The following is a 23,705-nucleotide window of genomic DNA, read 5'->3' on the forward strand; positions in this document are numbered from 1 at the left end:
AAATATAATAGAATTCATGGATGTGCAAGTCCTTCATGTAAAGTGTATAGCATTTGCATACTAATCTATGCACAATCTCCTATACATTGTCACCACTGCATGGTTTATGATACTGAATGCTACATAGTTAGTTATTATCCTACTATAACTTTATAATAGTTATTGTTTGGGGTATAATGTTAGAAAAATGGCAACAAATGCTCATAATATATACATTTTCCCCAAATATTTTCTGTGTCGGTTTGGTTACAACCTCAGGAATTGAACCTGTGAATTTGAAGAGACAGCCTATTATTTCACCTCACTGCTCCTTGCTGAGCATGAATTCAAATGCAGAACCCTTCCTAACACAGAAGACCTGGAGCCTTGGCCTCAGGATGTGTGAGGTGAATCTGACTTTTGTTCCTGTTGCAGGACATAGTTACCCACACCAAAGCTCCAGCCTTCCCTCTCCCCTGAGGACTCTTTCTCACAGATTTCTCTTCCCATCTCCTTTTCTTTAAGAGTGGAGTTAACTGACACATTTCCTCTTAGCTAGATCTGTTGAGAAAATATAATTCTTTACAATTAAAATTTTTATATTTTTTGAAGTCTTAATTTATCTAATGTGTTTCTCTGAACTTGCCCCATTTATACCACCAAAAATGTAGCATTTTAGCTTTAGGAAAATGATCATTAGATTTCCTTTTCATTTATTAGAAATCACAAGCATGCAATCCATTTCTCACCAATGGCATTCATTAACGCAGCCTTGCACATCCTTGACTAGTAAACTCATGAATCACTCATTTTGATTCTTTCTTGGTCTAAATATTAATAGAAAGTGACATTCCTTCATTACTTCTGATAAAATTAAAATTTCAGATTTTCTTGGATAGCATCGTTGTATGAACTTTAAAAAATGATTTAAGGTGCCAGAAGCTGGCGACCCAGGCCTGTAATCCTAGCTATTCAGGAGGCTGAGATCTGAAGGTGATGATTCAAAGCCAGCCTGGAAGGAAAGCCTGTGAGACTCTTATTTCCAATTAAATGCCAACCCCCCCACCTTGAAATGGAGCAGTGGTTCATCTGGTAGAGCACTAGCTTTGAGCAAAAGAAGCTTATAGACAGTGCCCAAGCCCTTGGTTCAAAATCTAGAATTTGTACACACACACACACACACACACACACACACACACACACACACAAATGAGTTAGATTGTATTAATTTGCAATATTTTCCAGGTGCATCATGGTCTGAATATGTGTCCTTTATGTTTAGGGAATTGGGCTGATCATTATCACCTGTCAAAGGTTCAGTCTTGTATAAACATCAGCTTAGCAGAGAATGTGAGGAAATGCATACAAATCATGAGAATACCCTTCATGTCTTCATACGGTTGGCACTAAGCACTTCTATGTGACCTGACTGAATAGCACTTTACCTGTTCAATTTCTAACCTGGAAAAATATGGTCACAAAAATGACTGCCCATGGAATCTTGCAAGTCCAGAGTGTGAAGGTTATTGGAAGATGCCAGTGACAAAAAGTCATCTGGCAAGAACTGTTTAAGCACATTCAAGACCTTTGCCTGGGATGCCAGCTAGCGCTGCTATGAGTGAAATTAGAAAAAATGGACAGGTAAGAGACTTACTATGTACAGTCTGCTATGTCCATAAGCTAACTGTGTTTTTCTTCCTTCCTCTTCTCCTGGGGTGTCCAGTTTACCGGGGGTTCTGGGCAGTCCTGATGTTGCTGGGAGTGGTTGCTGTTCTGACTGCAAGCTTCCTGATCATCTGTGCAGCCCCCTTCGCCAGCCACTTCCTTTATAAAGCTGGAGGAGGTTCCTACATCGCTGCAGGTAGGTACACAGCAAACGCTGTTGCTTCCGGCCATAGTTTGCCTCCCTTTCTTCATTATTTGCATTTCTAGACTGAGGTCTAGATTCCAGCCTTCCTGTAATAGTAATGATGACTGTTCATATCGCTATATGCCCAAACCTTACCAGAGACGTTCCAGGTCCCATGAGCTAACATACTTAACCATCCTGTAGCCTCTGTCCTTGTGTCATCATTATATGGCTAAGAACACTAAGCCTCAGAGGGGAGGATTCTTCTACTACCTTGCTCAGAGGCTTTAAGAATCTTTGCTTTCTCATGCTCTAGTAATTTTCTGTCTTTAAAAGAGGGATCATACCATATCTCAACTAACATACCAAGATATGGGAGACAGTTTTTCTGTACTCTTAAAACGAAACAGCATGACAGATTTTCTTTTGTTTTCTATTTTCTTTTTTGGTTGTTCATGGAGCTTAAATGAAGGGCCTGGGCACTGTCCAAGAGCCCTATTGCTCAATGCAGTCTACCATTTTTAGCCACAGTGCCACGTCCTGTTTTCTGGGGTAACTGGAGATAAGAATCTCATGGACTTTCCTGCCCCGGCTGGCTTTGAACCACAACCCTCCGATCTCAGCCTCCTGAGTAGCTAGAATTACAGGCATGAGCCTCCAGCACCCAGCTCCATAACATTTTTGACAAACCTATCTTGACAACTTATTTTTCATAAGTTAAAACATCTTTTTTGTTCATCATCACAGTGAAGTTTTCTTTCATTGTGGTTCATGTATATTATCTAAATACATTCTCTTCTGTTTAAAATCTGCATATATTTTAGTCAGGTTTCCAAGTAGTTTTTCTAATTCTTGTGAAGATGATCATAGTATAAATAGGAAAGAAATTTGAGGGCATAACTATATGTATTGTTCTTGTGCTCAGTCGTGAGAAAATCGTGTGGATTTGTGGCTTGTATCAGTTGAATGTTCACCCTCTATCTCACCACCATCAGAATTCATGGTGGCACATCACAGCTCAGCCACAGGGCCTGACTAGAGGAGAGGCTTGTCATGAAGTTCCATTTGAAGGCTGATTTCAGTAGGAGGTAGATGGGGTACACAGGGCAAATCAGATGATACTCTGTTCAACCTCTTCAGCGGTTTAACTTATAGAAGGCTTGGGACTAGCCAGGCAGGTATTTGAGCATTTATGAGACAAAATGATACTAATCATTTTATCATTTGAGACAAGAAAAGTCATGTGTTCAGGGATAAGAGTGACTTTCCAATCATAATTTCTACCTTGAAATACAAGCGGTTTGGAAGCTAGTAAATTGTCCTTAAAATTGAACAGTCAGGGACAGAAAAAAGTTTTCAAATCTAACAATTAGTAACAATCCCAGATAATATAGCTCAATAGTTTGTCCTTTCAAAGTTGAAGAGGAAGCACTTACAAATTATCCTATAGCAAGGCATGGAAAATATGGATTTTGTTTTGTTTTATTTTAGGCTTGTCATCAGTCAAGTTTTTGTTTTGTTGTTTGGAGCTACTGGGGATTGAACTCAGGACATCATGCTTGTTAGGGATGCATTCTACCATTGAACCATACCTTGAGTGGCTTTTAGCTTCACTGGCTATTTTGTGTGTGGGTATGCTGGTCCTGGGCTTGAACTCAGGATCTGTGAGCTGTCCTTGAGCTTTTGTCCTCAAGGTAAACACTGTACTACTTGGAGCCACAGCTCCACTATCATTTGGTGGTTCACTGAAGATAAGAGTCTCATGGATTTCCTGCCTGGGCTAGCTTCAAACCCTAATCTTTAGAACTCATCCTTCTGAGTAGCTAGGATTACAGGAGTGAGCCACCAGTACCCAGCTACACTGGCAATTTTTAAGAGATCTCACTTCCTACTTGTACTGAATCCTCCTATTTTTCATTTCATACCATAGCTGGGATGGCAGGTGCATGCCATCTTTGGTTAAGATAGTCTTGCAGACTTTTCTGCCTTGTCTAGTTTCAAAGTTGGAGCCTTCCAATGCCAATGTCCTAAGTAAATAGAATTACTGGAGCAAACCACCAGCCCCTGGCTTAGCCAGGTTTTCCCCATGCTACATTAACTACAGAACCACATGCATAGTTTTAAACTAAATTATTGAGTTGAATTTCTAATGCTTTCTTGGCTTACATTTTCTATTTTCAAAATGAAATGCCAAATATCCCAGTCTGTCCCTCTTCAGGCTTGCCTTGTCCCATGTTCTCCCGAGTCTCCTTTACCTGTCCCGCTCTTTCTGGGCAGTAAGGAATCTGAGTGCAGCCTGTACTCAGGTGTTGTGGCTGCTTCATCGATGCCACACACAGGACTGCACACTCTTTATTTGGGCAGAAGAATCTTAGAGAAAAGCACAACCCAATTCCAACTGCCATTCTGGCCATGTGCTCATAGGAAAAGTCTTTGGCATCAGCAGAAGTCTGGGGCATTCCGTACTGGGATGAAAGACCCTACAGCTGTCACTTGGAAACAAAGGTGGGTCTGTGGTTTTTGCCACACTGTATCCACAGACATAGAACCAGGCTTGAGGGACAGGTGTGGCCATACCCTTCCTGTGGGAAGATCCTTCTTCAGAAAAGCCAGATCACATATTTCCTGAGGAGAGTCAGTTCCAGACAGAGTGTATCAGGACATTGCAACCTGAAGCCTCTGCTTCAATGAATCATCATGTACTGGGACAAACCTAAACAAGTGTCAGGAATTTATTTGAATGTGGCCTTATGGGGAAATCTGATACAAAGCTATTGACATGTGTTCTTTTGCCATAAGACAGGTGTCAACCCCGTCTTAGCTATTGGATGTAATAGCAAAGCAGCAGGTGGTGTTAGAATGAGAAAGCATGGCCATCCAAACACGATAGAGAACATTGCTGTGAGATGAATCCCAATGTCAGCATGAAGTGACATGTGAACTGCTATTGTTCTGTGTGAGTAACACAAGAAAGTGTTCAGGAAGCAACAGTGAACATTCCAAGATGCTAAGGGATAAGCCATTGTAACCAGAAGCTCTGATTTTACCAGTATACCAGGATTCAAACACTTTTATGGCATATTTGAAATCTCCTTGACTTACAAGGCAGCCTGTGTTGGCTGCTGTTTGTGGGCCAACTGGAAGGATGGGTGGAGCCTCTCGCTTAGGGGGAACTGAGCCAGAAGAGCTTCTAAGTCTCAGCCAAGTCCCCTGTTGGCCTTTTGGGTTGAGCACTTTGTTAGTCACGGGATGAGTCACAGGACCCTCTTCCTGGTACAAGAAGTATTCATGAAAGTGAGAATATTTTTGCCATGTAACCCTCTCCTGTGGATGCTGATGGAGGTAGAGCAGACACTTGGTTTGCTTTCTGCCTGACTGTTCATGCTGTCCCATATTGTGACCCCAGGGCATGCTTGTACCCCCAAGATAATTATTTCCCGGGCTGTCCTTGCTCACCGGGGACATGAGCAGAATATGTTGCCATGAATTGTGTAGCTCTTAAACCTGCAAGACCAACAGCCCGAAAAGCTAGCTTTCCAGGCTCACCCTTGATCTCTCCTGCTCTAAAAAGATTGCTGTGCAAATGAGGAGTGAAACACACACTCCTTGAAAGTTAGCGTAGGCAAGATCAAGCCCATCTCCAGCCAGGAGGAGTCCCAAACAAGCTGGACTTGGGGCTTCTTTCCTCGTTTCTTTAAAAGGGCAAAGAACATTGCTATAGATCATGAATAAACTGTTTATTTCTACATACAGTAAAAGGGCTACCGTAGTGGCTGCATATATAAGAGAATCCCCTACTGACAAGCAGTACCACAATTTGAGAGGAAATAGCTCTCAGGAGCCAATGGGGTTTATTCAGCCAGTGGTTCATTTTCTTTTGACTGAGGCTGAAGATAAGGCTCACAAAAGGTGCTCACTTTGTGCCTTTCCCTACTCCAGGCAAACCAGAACTGGGCCATAGAGAAAACAGGAGAGGAGAGTGTGGTGTGGAGGCAATGAGAGAATCGGAGTTGGGAAGGGATTAGGAGAGACTTGCTGATGGCCTGCAGGTTTTGGTATCTCTTCTGTACATGCTGCCAGGGCCTGTCTGGTGCCAGCTTGGGTGACAAACAGCCCCTGCCACTGACAAACGTAGGAACCTCTGTCTGGGGAGAACAGCTTTGGTCACACAGCCCTTCCTCATGTGCAAACTATAGGCATCTGGGAGAGATCAGAATTTGAACATCCCAAAAGGAAGCAGAAGTATTCATAAAATCCAGGTCTTATATATCCTCAGAGCTCTGTTGTTTAGGAGGAAGGCAGAGTGAAGGAAAAGTACTTGAGAAAAACTGCTTGTTCCTGACATACCACACCAGCTCAATGAGTTCCTTATAGTAGAATTAGTGACCTAATTTTATGAACTATCCAAAGGCTCTTTTGGCTTCTTTGGCTTCTTTCTGAGCAGACTCTTTGAAGGTCACTGTTACCCATCTTCTGAAAGAACCAGGCTCTGGACCAGGTGTCATATCTGCAGTTGTCATAGATGGGGATTGCTCTTTTGACTTATTCGGCTCTTTTCTGAGCAGAATCTTTGAAGGACACACCTACCCATCTTCATCTGAAAGGACCAAGCTCTGGACCATGCATCATGTCTACAGTTGTCATAGATGGGGATTTGTCTAGAAAATGATTTTGTTACCAATTATATTACATTGCTGGAAGGTTTTCCTTCAAATCTTAATGGTGATTACCTCCCTCCCTCCCTCCCTTCTTTTCTTCCTTCCTTCTTTTCTTCCTTCCTTCCTTCTTTTCTTCCTTCTTTCCTTCCTTCCTCCCTCCTTTCCTTCTTCCTTTGTTCCTTTTTCCCCTCCTTTTCTTTCTCTTTCTCCTTCCTTCCTTCCTTCCTTCCTTCCTTCCTTCCTTCCTTCCTTCCTTCCTTCCTTCCTTCCTTCCTTCCTTCCTTCTCCCTCTGACTTTCTTTGTCTCTGGCTCTGTCCCTCTCTGCCTCTCTTTCTCTTGATGGTTTTGAGGCTTGAGCTAGAGTACCACACCCCTCACATGGCTCTTGTCACTCAAGATTGGCTCTCTATACTAGAGCCACACCTCCACTTCTGGCTTTTTGGAGTTAATTGGAGATAATTGGAGTTGTATGAAGCCTTCCGGGGATGACTTTTTACCGTGATCCTCAGATTTCAGTCTCCTGAGTAGCTAGAATTCCAGGCCTGAGTCACCAACTCCTGGCTAAAGTAGATTTTATAACATCTCTGTTCTAACATTTCATATAGATGCTAAGTACTAGAGTAAGCCAGCCTTGCTCAAAGTGGAATAAGAAAAGGCTGATCAGTTTATAATGCTGAAAATAATTAAAAATATTATTACTTTTCTTTCTCAGATAGTTCTGTGAGAGCTTGTCCTCTGACCCCTTCATCCATGTGTGTTGCTAGCTCTCTGGACCTCCTTTAACAGGGTGCTAATGAGGCAGATGTATGGAAAAGAGGCAAATTCCCCAAGGATGAATTCCAGAGGCTTATGACATACTCTACCCTATAACCCTGAAACACCTCAAGCGTGAAGATGGGAGGAGACACAGCAGTTTTCTATAGAGAACTCATGGCTACCTTAGAGTCCGTAGTCTTGTATTAAGTCATGATATAAATCCTCCCCACACATCTCTAGACATCAAGAAGCTAGCTTAAGAACAACTCTGGTAGGAGCTATGTACCAAGGGCTCATGGCTATATTCTCAGCTTATGAGGAGGATGAGGTTTGACGCCAGCCTGGGCAGAAAAAAATTCACTAGAATCCATCTCCAGAATACTCAGTAAAAGTCCAGGTTATAGGAATGGCTCAAGTGTAGAGAGTCAGCCCTGCAAGCAAGGGGCTCTGAATTCAAATCTCAGTACCAGCAAAAATAAAATATAATGGTGGTGGTGGTGGTAGTGATGATGATGATGATGGTTATTATTATTTTCTGGAAAACCTTAAACTTTAAGTTGGAACATGTATCCCCCTCTCAACTTACTTTTGAGAAAATCCAGTGCTCTTCTGAGAACTAGAGTAAAAGATTTTTCCTTTTCCTTAACATAGCATACTATTAAGCTGTATAAGAAATCTTCTCTTATCTAAGGGGGTTTTCAGCTGTATAGAAATGAAATTATTGCTATCACAGTAAACAGTGTAGCTGATCTAAAACTAGGTTTTGTCATCATGGAAAGATGAACTGAGTTCCCATAAGTTTTACTCTTCATTTTCAAAGTGGGTGTATCAAAACACCTACTCTTTACTCAGTGCAAGGTATTTCACCTCACTGCAAATATTCTCCTTTATCCCATATCTCTCCAATTCCCCAGATTCTTTTTGCTCAGAAGTAAGTAGTGGAGGAATGTTTATTGCTCTGTCCACTAATTTTGATAGTCTATATAAAACTTTTTACCTGTATAGTTTCTTAACAAAAAGAAAAAAAATCACATTAGAGACAGAATCACCTGAATGACCATATTGACTTAAACCAAGAGCCTGCTTTACAAAGAAATTTTACTTCCTATAATTAACGGGCTGCTGGGGAAGCATGGGAATTTTGCTCTACTGGACACAAAGAGTAGAAAATGACCCTGTGTGAATAAGCCCAAGTCTGGATTCATCTTTTGTTCTCAAAATGTTCAGTGTTGGGACTGTGGGGTGACTGGTGCCACCTTGTGGATGGTCCTAGTAAGTCCCACAGCTGGAAGTCAAACTGAAAGTCCCCTAGGGCTGGTTGATTCTTGTGCTTCTTGGCCAGTCCTGAAGTAGCCAAGTCACTTGAGAATCTCTGTTGCTGTGGAAGACTTCAGAGTCACAGTTGCTAGCTCTTAGCTGGAGTTCATGTCAAACCTTTATATTAATAATAGCAACAATTATGAAACTAAGCAATGCTTTTTAAGTGTTGACATGTTCCAAGCATAGTGTGAAGGGTTGAGCCTTATTTCATGATTGCTTTCGGACAGGTCTACTTGCAGATTCTCTGTTTTACCAATGGGGAAACTAAGAGGGAGGTATCAGAAATACACTCAGTAAAAGTGGAAAACATTTTAGCCAGTAAACTCTTGAGGCAAGATTTGAAACAGGGCAGACAGAATCCATATTTGTGCTTTTCAATCATATTTTAAAAGTCAATAATTGTCAGCAAATACTTCCTAGGCATTAAATGAAATTCTGAGTTTTGTGTTTTAAATTCTAATTGTAGAGAGGGACAAACCCTCCTGATAATTTTGTTAAAATTTCTTGAAACTGGGCTGGGAAGGTGGCTCAGTGGTAGAGCACTTGCCTTGCATGCTCGAGGCCCTGGGTTTGATTCCTCAGCACCACATAAGCAAAAAGAAAAAAGCCAGAAGTGGCGCTGTGGCTCAAGTGGTAGAGCACTAGCCTTGAGCTGAAGAGCTGAGGGACAGTGCCCAGGCCCAGAGTTCAGGCCCCACGACCGGACCCAAAAAAAAAATTTCTTGAAAGTGATCAGGTATTTTTTTCACAGAGAAATGATTACATCAATGTTTCATTATTTTTTACTTTTTTATTAAATATATATATATTTTATTGTGAAGATACCAAAGAGAGGGGTTACAGTTTCATGAATAATGAGTACATTTCCATTGTTACCCTCTCCTTTGTTTTTCCCCTACCATCCCTTCCCTCCTCACCTCCCCAACTCCTCCTTCCCTCCCCAACTCCTCCTTCCCTCCCCAAAGTTGTAAAGTTCATTTTCAGCATAGTGTCTTGTACATCTCAATGCTACACTAGGTCATTCTGTATCCTTATTTCAGCATTTTGTTATTTCTCTTCCCCTCCCCAAATTAGAAAAATATATATACAAGATGCAGGGCACCAGATTCAAATTCAGTGAAAATAGGGGTTATACCATAGGGGAAGAACATACAAAAGAAACAAAATAACCCACATAGTACATTAGAAGAACATTAAAAACAACAGCAAGAAAGTTAAAATCTCTTGTGTCCCTTTCTTGGGGTTCATTTGCTTAGTATCATCTTATATGGTGATATGTGCATAGCTTTTGACCTTTTCTGCTTGTCCTAGACATATACTAGTTATTGAAAATAAGGGAAATCATGGGACCTATGTTTCTTTGGGCCTGGCTTACTTCACTTAATATAAATTTTTCCAAGTCTTTCCATTTCCTAACAAATGGGGCAATGCCATTCTTTCTGATGGAGGCATAGAATTCCAGTGTGTGTGTGTGTGTGTGTGTGTGTGTGTGTGTGTGTGTGTGTGTGTGTGTGTGTGTGTGTGTGTGTGTGTGTGTGTGTGTGTGTGTATCTCACATTTTCTTGATCCATTCATCTACTGAGGGGCATCTGGGTTGATTCCATATCTTAGCTATGGTGAATAATGCTGCGATATCATAGTTGTGCTGGTAGCTTTAGTATGGTCTTGTTTGTGATCATTTGGGTAAATGCCCAAAAGTGGGATTGCTGGGTCATAGGGGAGCTCTATGTGGAGTCTTTTGAGGAACCTCCATACTGCTTTCCAGAGTGATTGAACAAGTTTACATTCCCACCAACCAACTGTTGAGTTCCCTTTTGGCCACATCCCCTCCAGCATCTGCTTTTATTAGATTTCTTGATTATTGCCATTTTCACTTGGGTGAGGTAGAATCTCAATGTTGTTTTGATTTGCATTTCATTTATGGCTAAAAAAGTTGAGCATTTCTTCTTGTGTCTATTGGCCATTCTTTTTTTTTTTTTATTCTGAAAATACTGTATAGAGGGGTTACAATTACATGGGCAAGGTAATGAGTACATTTCTTATCAAGCGTTGTTGCCCCCTCCTTTGTTTCCCCTTCCCATCCCTTCCCATCCCTTCCAATCTCCCCCACCTCCGTGCCAAAGTTGTAAAGTTCATTTTCAACATAACATTTTGTACCTCTCACTGTTGCAATGGGTCCACCTGTATCCCTATTTAAACAATTTGTTTTTTCCCTTCCCTGCCACAAATTATACCAACATCAAATACAGTGAAAACGGGTTATACCGTGGGAGAGGGACATACAAAGCAACAAAGAAATATCTTATAGATATGTTAGCCACAATAGCAAGAAAGAAAACACATTTGAGTCCTTAACTTGGGGTTCATTTGCTTAACAACAACTTATCTGACCATTTCTGCTTGTTTCTGACATATACTAATTATTGCAAATAAGGGAAACCATGGGACCTATGTTTCTTTGGGCCTGGCTTACTTCACTTAATATAATCTATTGACCATTCTTATTTCCTCTTCAGAGAAGTCTCTCTTTAGGTCTTTAGTCCACTTGTTGATGGACGGTTGTTTCTTTGTGAATTTGTTTTCGGATTTAATTTTTTGAGTTCTAAGTATATTTTCGATATGAGACCTTTGTCAATTATATGACTAGTGAACATCTTCTCCCAATCCTTGGGCTTTCTGTTGATCATGCTAGGCAGAAGCTCTGCAGTTTCATGCAATCCCATTTGTCCAACCTTTCTTTGATTTATTGTGTTCCTGGGTCTTTATTATGAAAATTTCAGCCTGTGCCAAGGAGTCCTAGAGTTTCTTCTATTCCTTCCTGTAATGTGCTTTGATTTTGAGGTCTTTGATCCATTTAGAGCTGATTCTGGTACAGAGTGATATATAAGGATCTAGCTTTAGTTTTTTACAGGTGTCTAACCAATTTTGCCAGCACCATTTCTGAAGAGGCTGTCTTTCTTCCATTCTATATTTTTAACTCTCTTGCCAAAAACTAGGTGGCTATGGGTCTGTGGGTTCATTTCAGTTCTATTCCATTGGTTCTCGGGTCAGTACCTAGCTGTTTTGATTACTATGGCTTTGTAGTAGAGTTTGAAATTTGGTATTGATATTCCTCCAGCATTGTTCTTTTGGCTAAGAATTGTTTGTGCTATGCAGAGTCTTTTATTGTTCCATATGAATTTTTGGGTTGCTTCTATTTCATTGAAGAATGAGGTTGGGATATTGATGGGTATTACATTGAATTTGTAGATAGCCTTTGGCAATACTGCCATTTTCACAACGTTAATCCTCCTGATCCAGGAGTTTTTTCCTGGGAGGTTTTTTCACTCAATGTTGTATTCTTAAAACTTTTTAGACACGCTAATTCAGTGTGAAGTGTTTGGGAAATCCAACATGTATTGTATAGGGTTGCATAACTATGTACATGAGAAGTCCTGAAAATGAGGGACAACTAATACATTTGAAAAATAGCATGACAGAGTGTTGTAGCAATGAATGCTGGGAAAACAGAGATGTACAAGCATGGTACAATAGGTATGTTATGAAATAAGCCTTCTTCAGAAAACTAGAGGGAAGTCAGAGAAAAATAAGTCTGAGAAATGTAGAACCGAAGTAAGACTATTTGCTACCATGCATTAGTTGTTTTACAATTTCTGAAAAATATGATACAAGGTGCAAAATTTTATTATAAGAGAAGACAATAGTATGTATTAATGTAAATAAGGGAAGAACTAATTATTGTAAGACTTAGTCTAAATCATTTTTAAGAGCATCTGGTGTCTTTTCCCATAAGACACTGCTGCAGTTCTTAATGAGTGAAATTTCTATAAAAGGACATTGCAGTACAATGGTAAGTATTACACTTCTGGAGAGACAGAATGGGCAGGTAGCTACGCCCCATCTTACCACACATGTAGTAGATGCACTTGGGACTCGGGCTAGGACAATGAGAGCAGGTGAGCCTGGATGAGTCCTTGTATTTCCTCCAGTAGCATGGCAGATAGGACGTTGCAAAATCAAATAAGAACTCAAATTCTGCAACATTTGCTGCCCCTGGTTAAGACATGTGAAAACAGGTTTGTGAATATCAAGGCATTTACAACTATTTATACTTAATACTTTGGAAGTGTATATGTAAGTGAGATGACCTCATATCCAGGAATATTCTCTTACCCTCAGAGGGTATTCTCCAACACCCCACAATGGAGCTGAATCCTGTATATGCTATGCTTTTCCCTGTGAATAGATATGACTATAATAAAGTTTAGTTTATAAATTAAGCATGGCAAAAACGACCAAGAAAATACTATGATCATCACAGTATACCATAATACTTACAATATGTGTATTATTTATGTCTGGACTTTTCCATTTTATATATTTACCCTATGGATAACTGAAGGCAGATAATTGGGCTTTACTTTAGGATGTTTTTTTTATATGATCTCTTCTGAAGTGTCACTGGGAGTCATACATGAATGAGGGTCCAATCCAATCATCTAAATGGACTCCCGACATTGATAGCCTGAAAGACCACTGTTTTTCCATCCCAGGGGGCGGTCTAACCACGCATGAATACTGACAATCAGCTCTTGATGACCTAACTCCTTCATTGTAATGTCTGATCCTCTCTCAGGAGTGGGAAACATGGGGCTGTGGGTCTGTGAGACTCATTGAATTTGGTACATGGCAGGAGAGAAACATAATGCTGCCCAGAGCTTGCTTGAGGTCCATCTGCCTTGATTGATAATTTTGTATGGCTCATAATGATATTATAATATCCACATGGAACTTGAGAGAGAGGGGAAAAAAGTTCCTTAACCCTGTAAGACTAGACAGGCTCCTGAAATATCCAAAGGACATTTATCCTTCCAAAGGAGTTGGAAAACATATGGTCAAGTGGTATTTTGGCTCTTAGGTCAGGATCCCACTCCATAGGCATTTGTGTTTCAATGAAGCATCATAGGGACACAAGTGGTTTTTTCTTTCTTGCTATTGTTTCTGATGTATTTATAAGGTACCATGTGATTTTTTTGTTGCTTTGTATGTTCCTCCCCCATGGTATAACTCCAGTTTTCACTGTATTTGATGTTGGTATAATTTGGGGAGGGGAAGGGAAAAAACAAAATGTTTAAATAGGGATACAGGTGGACCCATTACAATAATAAGATGTACAAGATGCTATGTTGAAAATGAACTTTACAATTTAGGTGGGGGGGATAGGGAGTATAGTTGAGGAGTGAGGAGGTGGGAGGGAAGGGATGGGGAGGGGAAATATGGAGAGGAGGAGGCAACAATGCTTGATAGGAAGTGTACTCATTACCTTGCTCGTGTAACTGTAACCCCTCTGTACAGTATTTTTCACAAAAAAACCCAAAAAGTTGTGTGTATGGTTCAACAACAAAACAAAATGAAAATTTTTTAAAAATGAAGAAATTTAAAAGAAAATAGACTATTCACAGGACTCCCCAGTGCTAGAAGCCCTTGGGAAGCTTACTTGCTCAGTTAGCATTTTTGAATGATTGTTTAGAAAGAAAGGAAATTGGGCTGTGTGTGGCAGTTCATGCCTGTAATCCTAACTACTCAGGAGGCTGAGATCTGAAGATAGCAGTTCAACGCCAGCCCAGGCAAGAAGTCCATGAGACCTTTATCTCCAATTAACCACTCAGAAAACTGGAAGTGGCGCTGTGTCTCACTTAGTAGAGCGCTAGCCTAGATCTTAATGAACAGACAGTGCCCAGGCCCAGAGTTCAAGTCTCACAACCGACAAACAAAAAAAAAAAGGAAGAAATTGGAGGAAGGAAAATAAAAAAATCAAAGCCTTTTAAAAAAAATTAAGAAATGTGTTCTCAGTTGGATGTCACAGGACTGCTGTGGTACTGGGTGGGGTTAGAGAGAAGGGGAAATTTCAATAGGTTCATGTCAGGTCCCTGCCATGAATCTTACTGGATTGTAAAATCCAGCATCATTTGGAAGTTTACCATACCCTGGTCTTCTAGAAAAGATCTTATTGCTATATTTTTCTAAGCCAATTGGCCAAGAAAGGACTATTTGGCATTTCAATACTCTATGTATACGTTAGAATATCACAAAGCAATATATTTATAGTAGCTTAGTTCAGAATATTCCAACAATTTTCAAATGTTCATCAGTAGATAAATGAATGAACAGATTGGGATAGCCTTATACAATGGCATATTGGCTTAGTAGAAATGAGGGATCTATAACACAACCAAACTCTGAGATATTATGCAGAGGAAAATGTACAGGAAACAGCCAGTAGTCTAGTTCAATTTTTTATATTTAAATTTTAAAAATTATCCTTAAGTAGTTGTACAAAGGAGTTGACATTTAACAAAGCAGTATATAAATATAATATCTTAATCAGTGTCACCTCTTTCCATGTTCTTGCCCATCCCTCCCCTACCCACCTTTGTCTAGCTCATTTTATTTGCATGAAGTTCTAAGGATAAAACTTAGGTATAATGACAGATGTTTTTGTAGGGCTGATGTGTGAAGGTAGAACCTCTCTGAGGAATGAGTACATCCTTGCTTCCTTCCCTTCCCTTCCCTCTTTTCCATCCCTTCCCTTCCCTTCCTCCCTTCCCTTCCCTTTCTTCCTCTCTCCCTCCCTTCCTCTCTCCCTCCCTCTCGCTCCCTCTTCCTTCCTTCCCTTCCTTCCTTCCTTCCTTCCTTCCTTCCTTCCTTCCTTCCTTCCTTCCTTCCTTCCTTCCTTCCTTCCTCCATCTCTCTCTCTCTTTCTTTCTCTCTCTCTTTCTTTCTCTCTTTCTTTCTTTCTTTCTTTCTTTCTTTCTTTCTTTCTTTCTTTCTTTCTTTCTTTCTTTCTTTCTTTCTCTCTCTCTCTCTCTCTCTTTCTCTCTCTTTCTCTCTTTCTCTTTCTCTCTCTTTCTCTCTTTCTCTCTTTCTCTCTTTCTTTCTTTCTTTCTTTCTTTCTTTCTTTCTTTCTTTCTTTCTTTCTTTCTTTCTTTCTTTCTTTCTTTCTTTCTTTCTTCCTTCCTTCCTTCCTTTTGTAGGGCTTGAACTCAGGGCCTGGTCCCTGCTCCTGAGCTCTTTTTGCTCAGGGCTGGCACTTTACCACTTTGAGCCACAGGTCCACTTCTGCTTTCTGAGTGGTTAATTGGAGACAAGATAAAAGTCTCATGGGGGACTTTTGTGCTCGGGCTGGCTTTGAACCATGGTCCTCAGATCTAAGCCCCCTGAATAGCTAGGATTATAAGTGTGAGCCAACAATGCCTGGCTACATTCTATTTTTAATGTCTTGTGGATACACTGGTGTTTTTGTCAAAATTCACTTAGTAATACACTTGAAATCTGTATATTTTCTTTTATGTAAAATACTCATCGATTAAAAGAATGAGATCAAAAACCAACAAACCTGGAATATTTTTAGCCATTAGAACAAAGTCTTCAAACTATTTTCCCTGCTGTTGGATGTTTAGAGTTGTCACCTGCCCTCATCTGAGATACTCCACCAGCTACCAGGGCAACCTTATAGGCCAATTCTCCACTGTAGATCTCATTCTCATCTTCTGAAAACAGCCACAATGAGTAACCTGACACTGTCATCCCTGGATCAATGTTTACTTCCCAGTTCTTTCTAAAGTTCATTAGCAATTTTGCCCCATTTCTAGTATATCAGACCATTGGGTAAAAATAATTGTTCTCTGTTCTGTTTTATTCCTTTTAAATTTTTTGTTTGTTTGTTTTCTGATACTGGGACTTGAACTCAAGGCGGGCCTTCTACCAGATGAGCCACAATCTCCCCTTCTAGGGTTTTGCTGGTTAATTGGAGATTAGAATCTCATGGACTTTTCTTCCCTGGCTAGGTTCAAATATCTATTACAGGCAGGAGCCACAGCATCAGTGTTACTTCTCTGCTTGTTCCTCTCACACATCTATCGACGCATGTGCCTATGACCTGTCTGTCTAGTAATTACCATCCTGTACTGATATATTCCGTTCCACTTGAATGCCATAAATCTCAGTGAAGCTATTAATCCTTTTCAAATTTGTAACTCAATGTTCTAGTGATGAGACATACAATTCCAATTAATATCAGTGCACTTATTGGTTTGATCAGTGTGGATGTAATAGGGAAAAACCTCCACACTCCCAAGTCTTCACTTGCTCAGAGCCTTTGTGCAAGTTCATGAAGCAATCTTGCTACTTTCTCAGTTAAATCATTGTCATTTGTTGTAAATACTTTCCCCATGCTTATTAGTTTGTTTTCCTTCTGTCTGCTTCTGCCTTTCTGCGCCTGTTATTCTCTCTCTTACATACACACACGCACACACACGCGCACACACACACACACACACACACACACACACTTACAATTTCATGGGTAGGGAGGTACTGATTGTTTTAGAATTATTTTACAATAGTAAACTGATTTGATATAATTACAATGGTCTGTGTCTTCAATTAGTGAACAGAGACAACTGTGAAAGCCATGACTTCAATTCTTTCACAATGTCCTTCTTCAAATAACAGTGATGTTGAAATATAAGTTAATTTTTCCTTTCTAACAATCATCTACTTTGTTACCTACAAGACTCTTTTTTAAACCACTTAAATCTAGTAATGGGCTTTGTAGCTTTTGAAGAGATGTGTATAAGGCCACTGATTTTTAATAAAGGCAATTTCCTGTTTTCATAGAATAATCTGAAAGCCTGAGATTCACACGGTAGAAGGAAGATAACAACCGTATCAACAAACAACACAAAGGTTTGCAAGGTGTTTGCAGGATGCGAAAGCTATTATGCAAATATTTAAGCTGGGCCTTTCCATTCTCAGAGAACACTGTCTATATATTGGCTGAGAAAAATGTATTGGAAAGCACAGAGCCGCCAGACAACACATGGCTTAGCCATATTGTTGTCAAAAAGCTGAAGTACAGCTTTGGAAGTAAGGGGTTTGCCTGCCTGCAATGGCTTTACTATTTTCCAGTAATGTGGTTTTGCTCAGTGGTTTCACTGCTCTGCCTGTGGCAGTATTTGCATTTACATTACAGGCCACGGTGTGAAGGATGCTTCTCATTAGTAAAGCATTACAACAAATTACAACAAATACAAAGAATTACAACAAATTCTGATTATGGGACGGTCTAAGCTCTGATCCTGGCCTTCCTTGGCATTTTTATGAGCCACCCCCCTGCCTTTTCTCAGCTTCCCAGGATTCTTTATTAAATTGATGGCCCTGGGTGGGGGTGCCCTCTATATAGTAGGAGCACAATTAACTTTGTAGGTAAGATCAGTGACTGGTCTCTCAAAAGCTGCCCTTTTCTCTCCAAAAGCTTCCTTCTCTGGTCTTTGTAACAGGGTTGCATTAATGCTTCAAATACACTAGCCATTATAGGATGGAAATGGTAAACTGGCTAGAGTTTGGATCTGGAGTGAGTGTCTTTTAAAGGCTAGTTTCTTTGCCAGCATGTGGCACTGGAGGTATAGAGTAGAACCCTTTGAAGAGAGAGCCTAGCAGAAGCAAGTAAGTTCATTGGAGGCATGCTTTTGAAGGCGACAGTGAGCACTTGATTCTGTCTTCCTACCCTCCCCTCTCTGTCTCTGTCTGCCTCTGTCTCTGTGTCTCTCTGTCTCTGTCTTCTCCCTCTCCCTTATTCTGCATGCTTCCATGATTCTGACACTTTCCTCCACCGTGCACTGCCATCATAAGTGTTATCTGGTCACAGGCCCCAAAGCCCCGTAGACTGAAAGCTCGGGGGGAATCCACAATAATTCTTCCTCTTTATAATTTGGTTATCTCAGGTATTTTGTGATGGTGACAGAAAGCTGACTACTGCAACACCTAATGGTTCAACTCAACAATCAATGAGTAGGATAATTCTCAGCATGTTTATATTGGACTTTTGGATCCATAGAGAGTGCCCTTAGTATATTTTTCTTTGGGGCCAATGGGAAGCCTTTGAGTTGTGATGTGTGTGTGTGTGTGTGTGTGTGTGTGTGTGTGTGCGTGTGTGACTATCACTTACTCATGAGCTAACAGGGGTATTTCTCTAGAGGCTGTAGCTCAGGTACCAGTGCAGCGTGCAGGTCATTTTATGGTAGCAGTTACACTAAAATATATATGCTAAAGGTATTTGCAAATTTTAAGATTCACAAAGCTTTTCTGTCATATCAATTGTTAGGGCCAAAGGTTTCCCACTCTTAGAATTCCAACAGTGTTTTTGAAATGGTAGATTTTTAGATATGTGTTCATAAATTAATAATGTCTTTTTTTCCTCCCTCCCTCCATTTGTTTCTTCCTTTAGTCCTCCCTTTTCACATCCCCTCCCTCTCAATTTTCCTTCCTTTCCTTTCCTGTCCTTCCTCTCTCCCTATTTCTTTTCTCTTAGTAAGGATCCTGGTCTCAAATGTATGGTTTTATATTCTTCAGACTCTTGTCATCATTCCCCATTCCTGGTTGATTCATAATATTTCCATATGCTAATCCATAAACTAATTCCTTAACTAATCATCAGAGTAGATGTTTTAGTTTCATTTTTATTTTATGATCATCATCATTGCTGGCAGTGGGTTTGAATTAAGGGACTCTTACTTGTTTGGCTAGTTTCTACACCTTGAGCCATATCTCCATTCAGCATTTCTGATGGCTAATTGAAGATAGAATCTTTCATATTTTTCTGGCCAGCATAGTTTTGGACTATGGTCCTGAAGTCCTAGGTTCCTGAGTAACTTGGATTAGAGTTGTGATCCACTGTGCCAAGCTCTATTCCCTTTTAGAGAATCATGTGTGTTCCTCTGTGTACGTTCAGTGATTTTACCTCTGATGTCATGTGATGCTCATCTTAGTTCTGCTTTCAGGATCATATTGAATTGTAGCTCTAGTTATAACTGTCTATAACTGGACTAAAACTGTGTAACAAGAGTTAGAATGACCTAGGATGAAAACAATCAGTGAAAACTACTAGCTGTGGTCACATTGATTAAAAAAACCTAGAGCAAAAATTCATTGAAATCTCACTTTAAACTAAGCATCTAGTAAAAAAAAATATACTAGAATGTAAGTTCTGTAGAGGATGGGATCTTTCATTCTGTTTGCTTTTTTCAGCAGTACTGGGATTTGAACTCAAGACCTCAAACTTACTACGCAGGTTTTCTACCATTTGTGCCATGCTCAAGCCATTTTTGCTTTAGCCATGTTTTTGGATAAGATCTCCCGTTTTTACCTGGTGTTGGTCTTGGACTATGATCTTCCTTCCCATCTTTCCTATAGAGCGAGCATTGCAGGTGCTTGGCACCATGCCTTGCTTGCTTATAGGCTATTTTTTTTTGTAAGATAGCCTCTAAACATGTTCTTCCAGCTCTCTAGCTCCTGAGTAGCTGGGATTATAAGCATGTACGACCATGATCAGTTCTTTGAGCTCTCAACACAATTCCTGGCACACGGTAAGCACCCCATAAATGCATATCAACTATTGCCACTGCTGTCATGCTGCTGATGCATTTCCTCTAAGCGCTTTGAAGTATCCATCAGTGGGATTGTGAAAATGGAACATCTTTTGGATGCTAATTCACAATAAGATAAGAATTTTAAGAAGGTGTAGATAAATGAAACCAAACTGTCTATTAAGCAAGCAATGAAGGCTATCCAGAGCAAGTTTGTTTCGGCTAGGGCTGTTTGTATAGAGCTTAACTTCAGGAGAGATTGGATTTGAACAGTGGTTTATGGACAATGCCTCAGAATGCTAAAGATCTTTTTTTTCCTTCTTCAGGTGTCCTGTTCTCCCTGGTGGTGATGCTGTATGTCATCTGGGTCCAGGCAGTGGCTGACATGGAAAGCTACAAAGCCATGAAAATGAAAGAATGCTGGGAGTTCACTCCTTCTGTGCTTTATGGCTGGTCGTTTTTCCTGGCCCCAGCTGGGATATTTTTCTCTCTTTTAGCTGGGTTGCTATTTCTAGTCATTGGACATCATATTCAGTTACATCACTAAGCAAGCAGACTGTGACCACCAGTGTTCTCATAATGTTCTCATGGTAGATTTGAAAACATGGCATACTCTTTGTTTTATTCATCTTGTTTTAGAAATACCAGCGCCAAATTAATTGATGTACTTTCTGAGTTATCATTTTGAATGAATCATTTTACTTCTGCTCTCCTCTGATAAGAAGGTGCTAGAAGTTTTCCAGATATGACATTTCCATCATAAGTTATGCTATTGAGGACCTAGTTTCCTAGGGAACAGGTAGGTAGTGAACTTCCTGCTTATGGAGGTTGGACTTCATATAATACCATAATATGGAACAAATCAGAATTTTCTTTAAAGTCTCCTTCTTGACATCCACTCCTACTGATAAGGTTTTATTTTTTAAATGGAGAATAAGGAAGAATAGGAAATAAATGTCTGAATTTATTTCATTTTCTTCCTCTACTCACATAGGGATCTACATACACATTCACTGACTCCTGAATTAAATGATCTAACACTAAAAAATAGACAACCGTTGTTCATTAGAAGCCACAAGTAGAAGGAGCCACCACAAATAGAACCAGCAGTGTGTACTCACTCAGGATCTGGACTACAGAAGTTTGGATACCTAATTTTTTTGGCGGGGGGTGGGTCATGGGGCTTGAACTCTAGGCTTGGGCGCTGTCCCTGCACTCTTCAGCTCAAGGCGAGCACTCTACCGCTTGAGCCACAGCACCACTTCTGGTTTTCTAGTGGTTTTTATTGGAGATAAGAGTCTCTCGGACTTTCCTGCCCGGGCTGGCTTTGAACCGAGATCCTCAGATCTCAGCCTCCTGAGTAGCTAGGATTACAGGTGTGAGCCACTGGCACCTGGCTGGATAGCTAATTTCATTCTCTTAATTGTGTGCTTGCTTGATCTTTAATCTATCTTTAAAAGAAGCAAAGCTATGTACCAAATGATACCTAGAGTGGATTTGAGTTATATGAACTCAAAGCAGGTTAATTATGTAATGTAATATGGTTTAAAATATGTCAAAGCCAACCACCCCGGCTTAGCACATAATTCCATTCGATATTTTAAAATTCCCATTTAAAAATCTTATTTCGGAGCCTTTAAGCATGTGAAAATGTATTGATGAAACATACTGTAGCTATACATCTCTAGCTATAAAGTTTCCAAATACTTCCATATGAAGATGTTAACAGTCTTGCTTTAGAAAAGACCATGTAGTGTTAACTTTCCCCCAGGTTTTATTTTTTCAGCTCTTCTGATCATTTGAGCCCCTTAATTATTGTCCCTCAATTTCTTCATCTTTACAATAGATCTATTAACATTTACAGATCCACAATTTCCTTTAACATCCTGGAAAAAAAGGTTTTGTGAGAAAATATAATTCTTCATTATGCACTGATATAGACATTTTTTTCCAAAACAAAGATCTTCCTTTGGTAAGAATGTTGATGGAAATCAAACCCATCTGAGAAACCTAGGGAGTATTTGCCTTCTGGAAGCTTCTATCATGGAGGAGTATGGTTAGTGACAGAACAGAGAAATGTACAGCATGTGACCTTTGTTGTGGGTTCCAAGCTTCATTCCGCAGCTGTCTGTTGGGAAGAAGGCATGGCAGTGACCACTTGACACTGCTCTGGGAGAGATGGATGGCTTCTTCCCATCCATCTGTGGCCGAAATGGAGATGCTGCTCAAACCCTCACCGAGCATCTGATATATTCTCATCAAGCCTTGTTTAGTAGAAGGGAGCTTGGAGGAATAACAAAGGTCTCAGCTCCCTCCAGACCCACTTACAAGCACATCTTTGTGACATTGGGACTTGTTTGTAAATACAACAACAACAACAAAAACAACAACAATCGTTCTTTAAAAGTTCCTGGGTTGAACTGGCTTAAGTGAAGTCATTTCAGTGATATTATAAGTGTATTTTTGTGGTGTTTTTCTTTCCTTTGTCTTCTTCTGTTTCATTTTTATATTGCTTCAATTACTTCTTTGCTTTTATTTTGGCTGGATTATCAGAGAAATAATTATGGAGTTCTGTTATGCATATTGACTGTGATATTAAGTTATGGCATGCCATTAAGTTTTCCAGACGATGCTTAGATAGATTTGATTAGTTCATGTCATCCGAACATACAATTCTTTTTCCTAGAACTTTGGAATGGAACCTTTTCCCAGAGTACTGTATGCCATTTAAATTTCACATGCAAGCTGCTTTTAGTAAAGGTTTGAATATTTATAAATTTCAGATGGTTACCCTCATTTTCTAATACATTGCTGTGGCTACCATCTACTTATCATAAAAGGCAATAGGCTGAATAGCTGGTGTGTGTGTGTGTGTGTGTGTGTGTGTGTGTGTGTGTGTGTGTGTGTGTGTGTGTGTGTGATCGCAACACATTACCTAGAGCCACACTTATAAGAGTCTTTCTGAGTTGTGATGTCTTAGCCACACTCATTTCCAAATGCATTTGTTCATCTACTTACTGAGTGGAAGGAATGAAGGTGAGTTGTATGTGAGAGAGCGATAGTAGGCTGCTGAAACAGCCTCCTGGTCTGATTCAGAACACTGTATTTCCAAATGTTTATGCTATGTTTAGTTCTCTTTGGGGTATACTTACTAATTTTCAGAAGCCTTTAAGCTAAATTCTGTCATGTTCTATAACAATGTCTATTTTGCATCATAAGGTTTAAATTGATATCTTTCTCCCTCCCTTTTTTCTTCCTTCTTTCCTCCCTCCTCCTTTTCCTCCCTCCTCTGTTTCCTTCCTCCCTTCCTTCCTTTCTTCCTTCCTTTCTTCTCTCTTTCCTCTTCCTCCCTTTCTTTCTTTCTTCCCTCCCTCCCTTCTTTCTCTCTTTATTCCCTCCTCCCTTCTTTCTCTGTTTCCCTTCCTTCTTTCCTTCCTTCCTTCCTTCCTTCCTTCCTTCCTTCCTTCCTTCCTTCCTTCCTTCCTTTCTTTCTTTCTTTCTTTCTTTCTTTCTTTCTTTCTTTCTTTCTTTCTTTCTTTCTTTCTTTCTTTCTTTCTTTCTTTCTTTCTTTCTTTCTTTCTTTCTTTCTTTCTTTCTTTTTTCTTTCTCTTTCTTTCTTTTCCAGGGAACACTGGGAAATCTGTGATCTTTCCATATTGGACTTGTTCTCTAGGACAGTAGGTGGTAGGTAGCCTATGCATTAACAGTGGCTGGAG

At 40.0% G+C, this 23,705-nt stretch overlaps 1 protein-coding gene across 1 annotated transcript in view; it reads left to right on the top strand.

Moving 5' to 3' along the window:
- Nucleotides 1–23,480, top strand: part of Tmem182 (transmembrane protein 182) — a 54,375-nt gene extending 30,895 nt beyond the window's left edge. The window contains exons 4-5 of the mRNA XM_069988613.1: nucleotides 1,703–1,840; nucleotides 20,316–23,480. Coding sequence (XP_069844714.1) covers nucleotides 1,703–1,840; nucleotides 20,316–20,536 — 359 coding nt within the window. The 3' untranslated portion in view covers nucleotides 20,537–23,480. The remainder of the gene's footprint in view (nucleotides 1–1,702; nucleotides 1,841–20,315) is intronic.
- Nucleotides 23,481–23,705: the final 225 nt, after the last annotated feature.

Source organism: Dipodomys merriami, unplaced genomic scaffold (assembly GCF_024711535.1).
Source record: "Dipodomys merriami isolate MVZ:Mamm:240054 unplaced genomic scaffold, mDipMer1.0.p SCAF_36, whole genome shotgun sequence".
Taxonomy (NCBI): Eukaryota; Metazoa; Chordata; class Mammalia; order Rodentia; family Heteromyidae; genus Dipodomys; species Dipodomys merriami.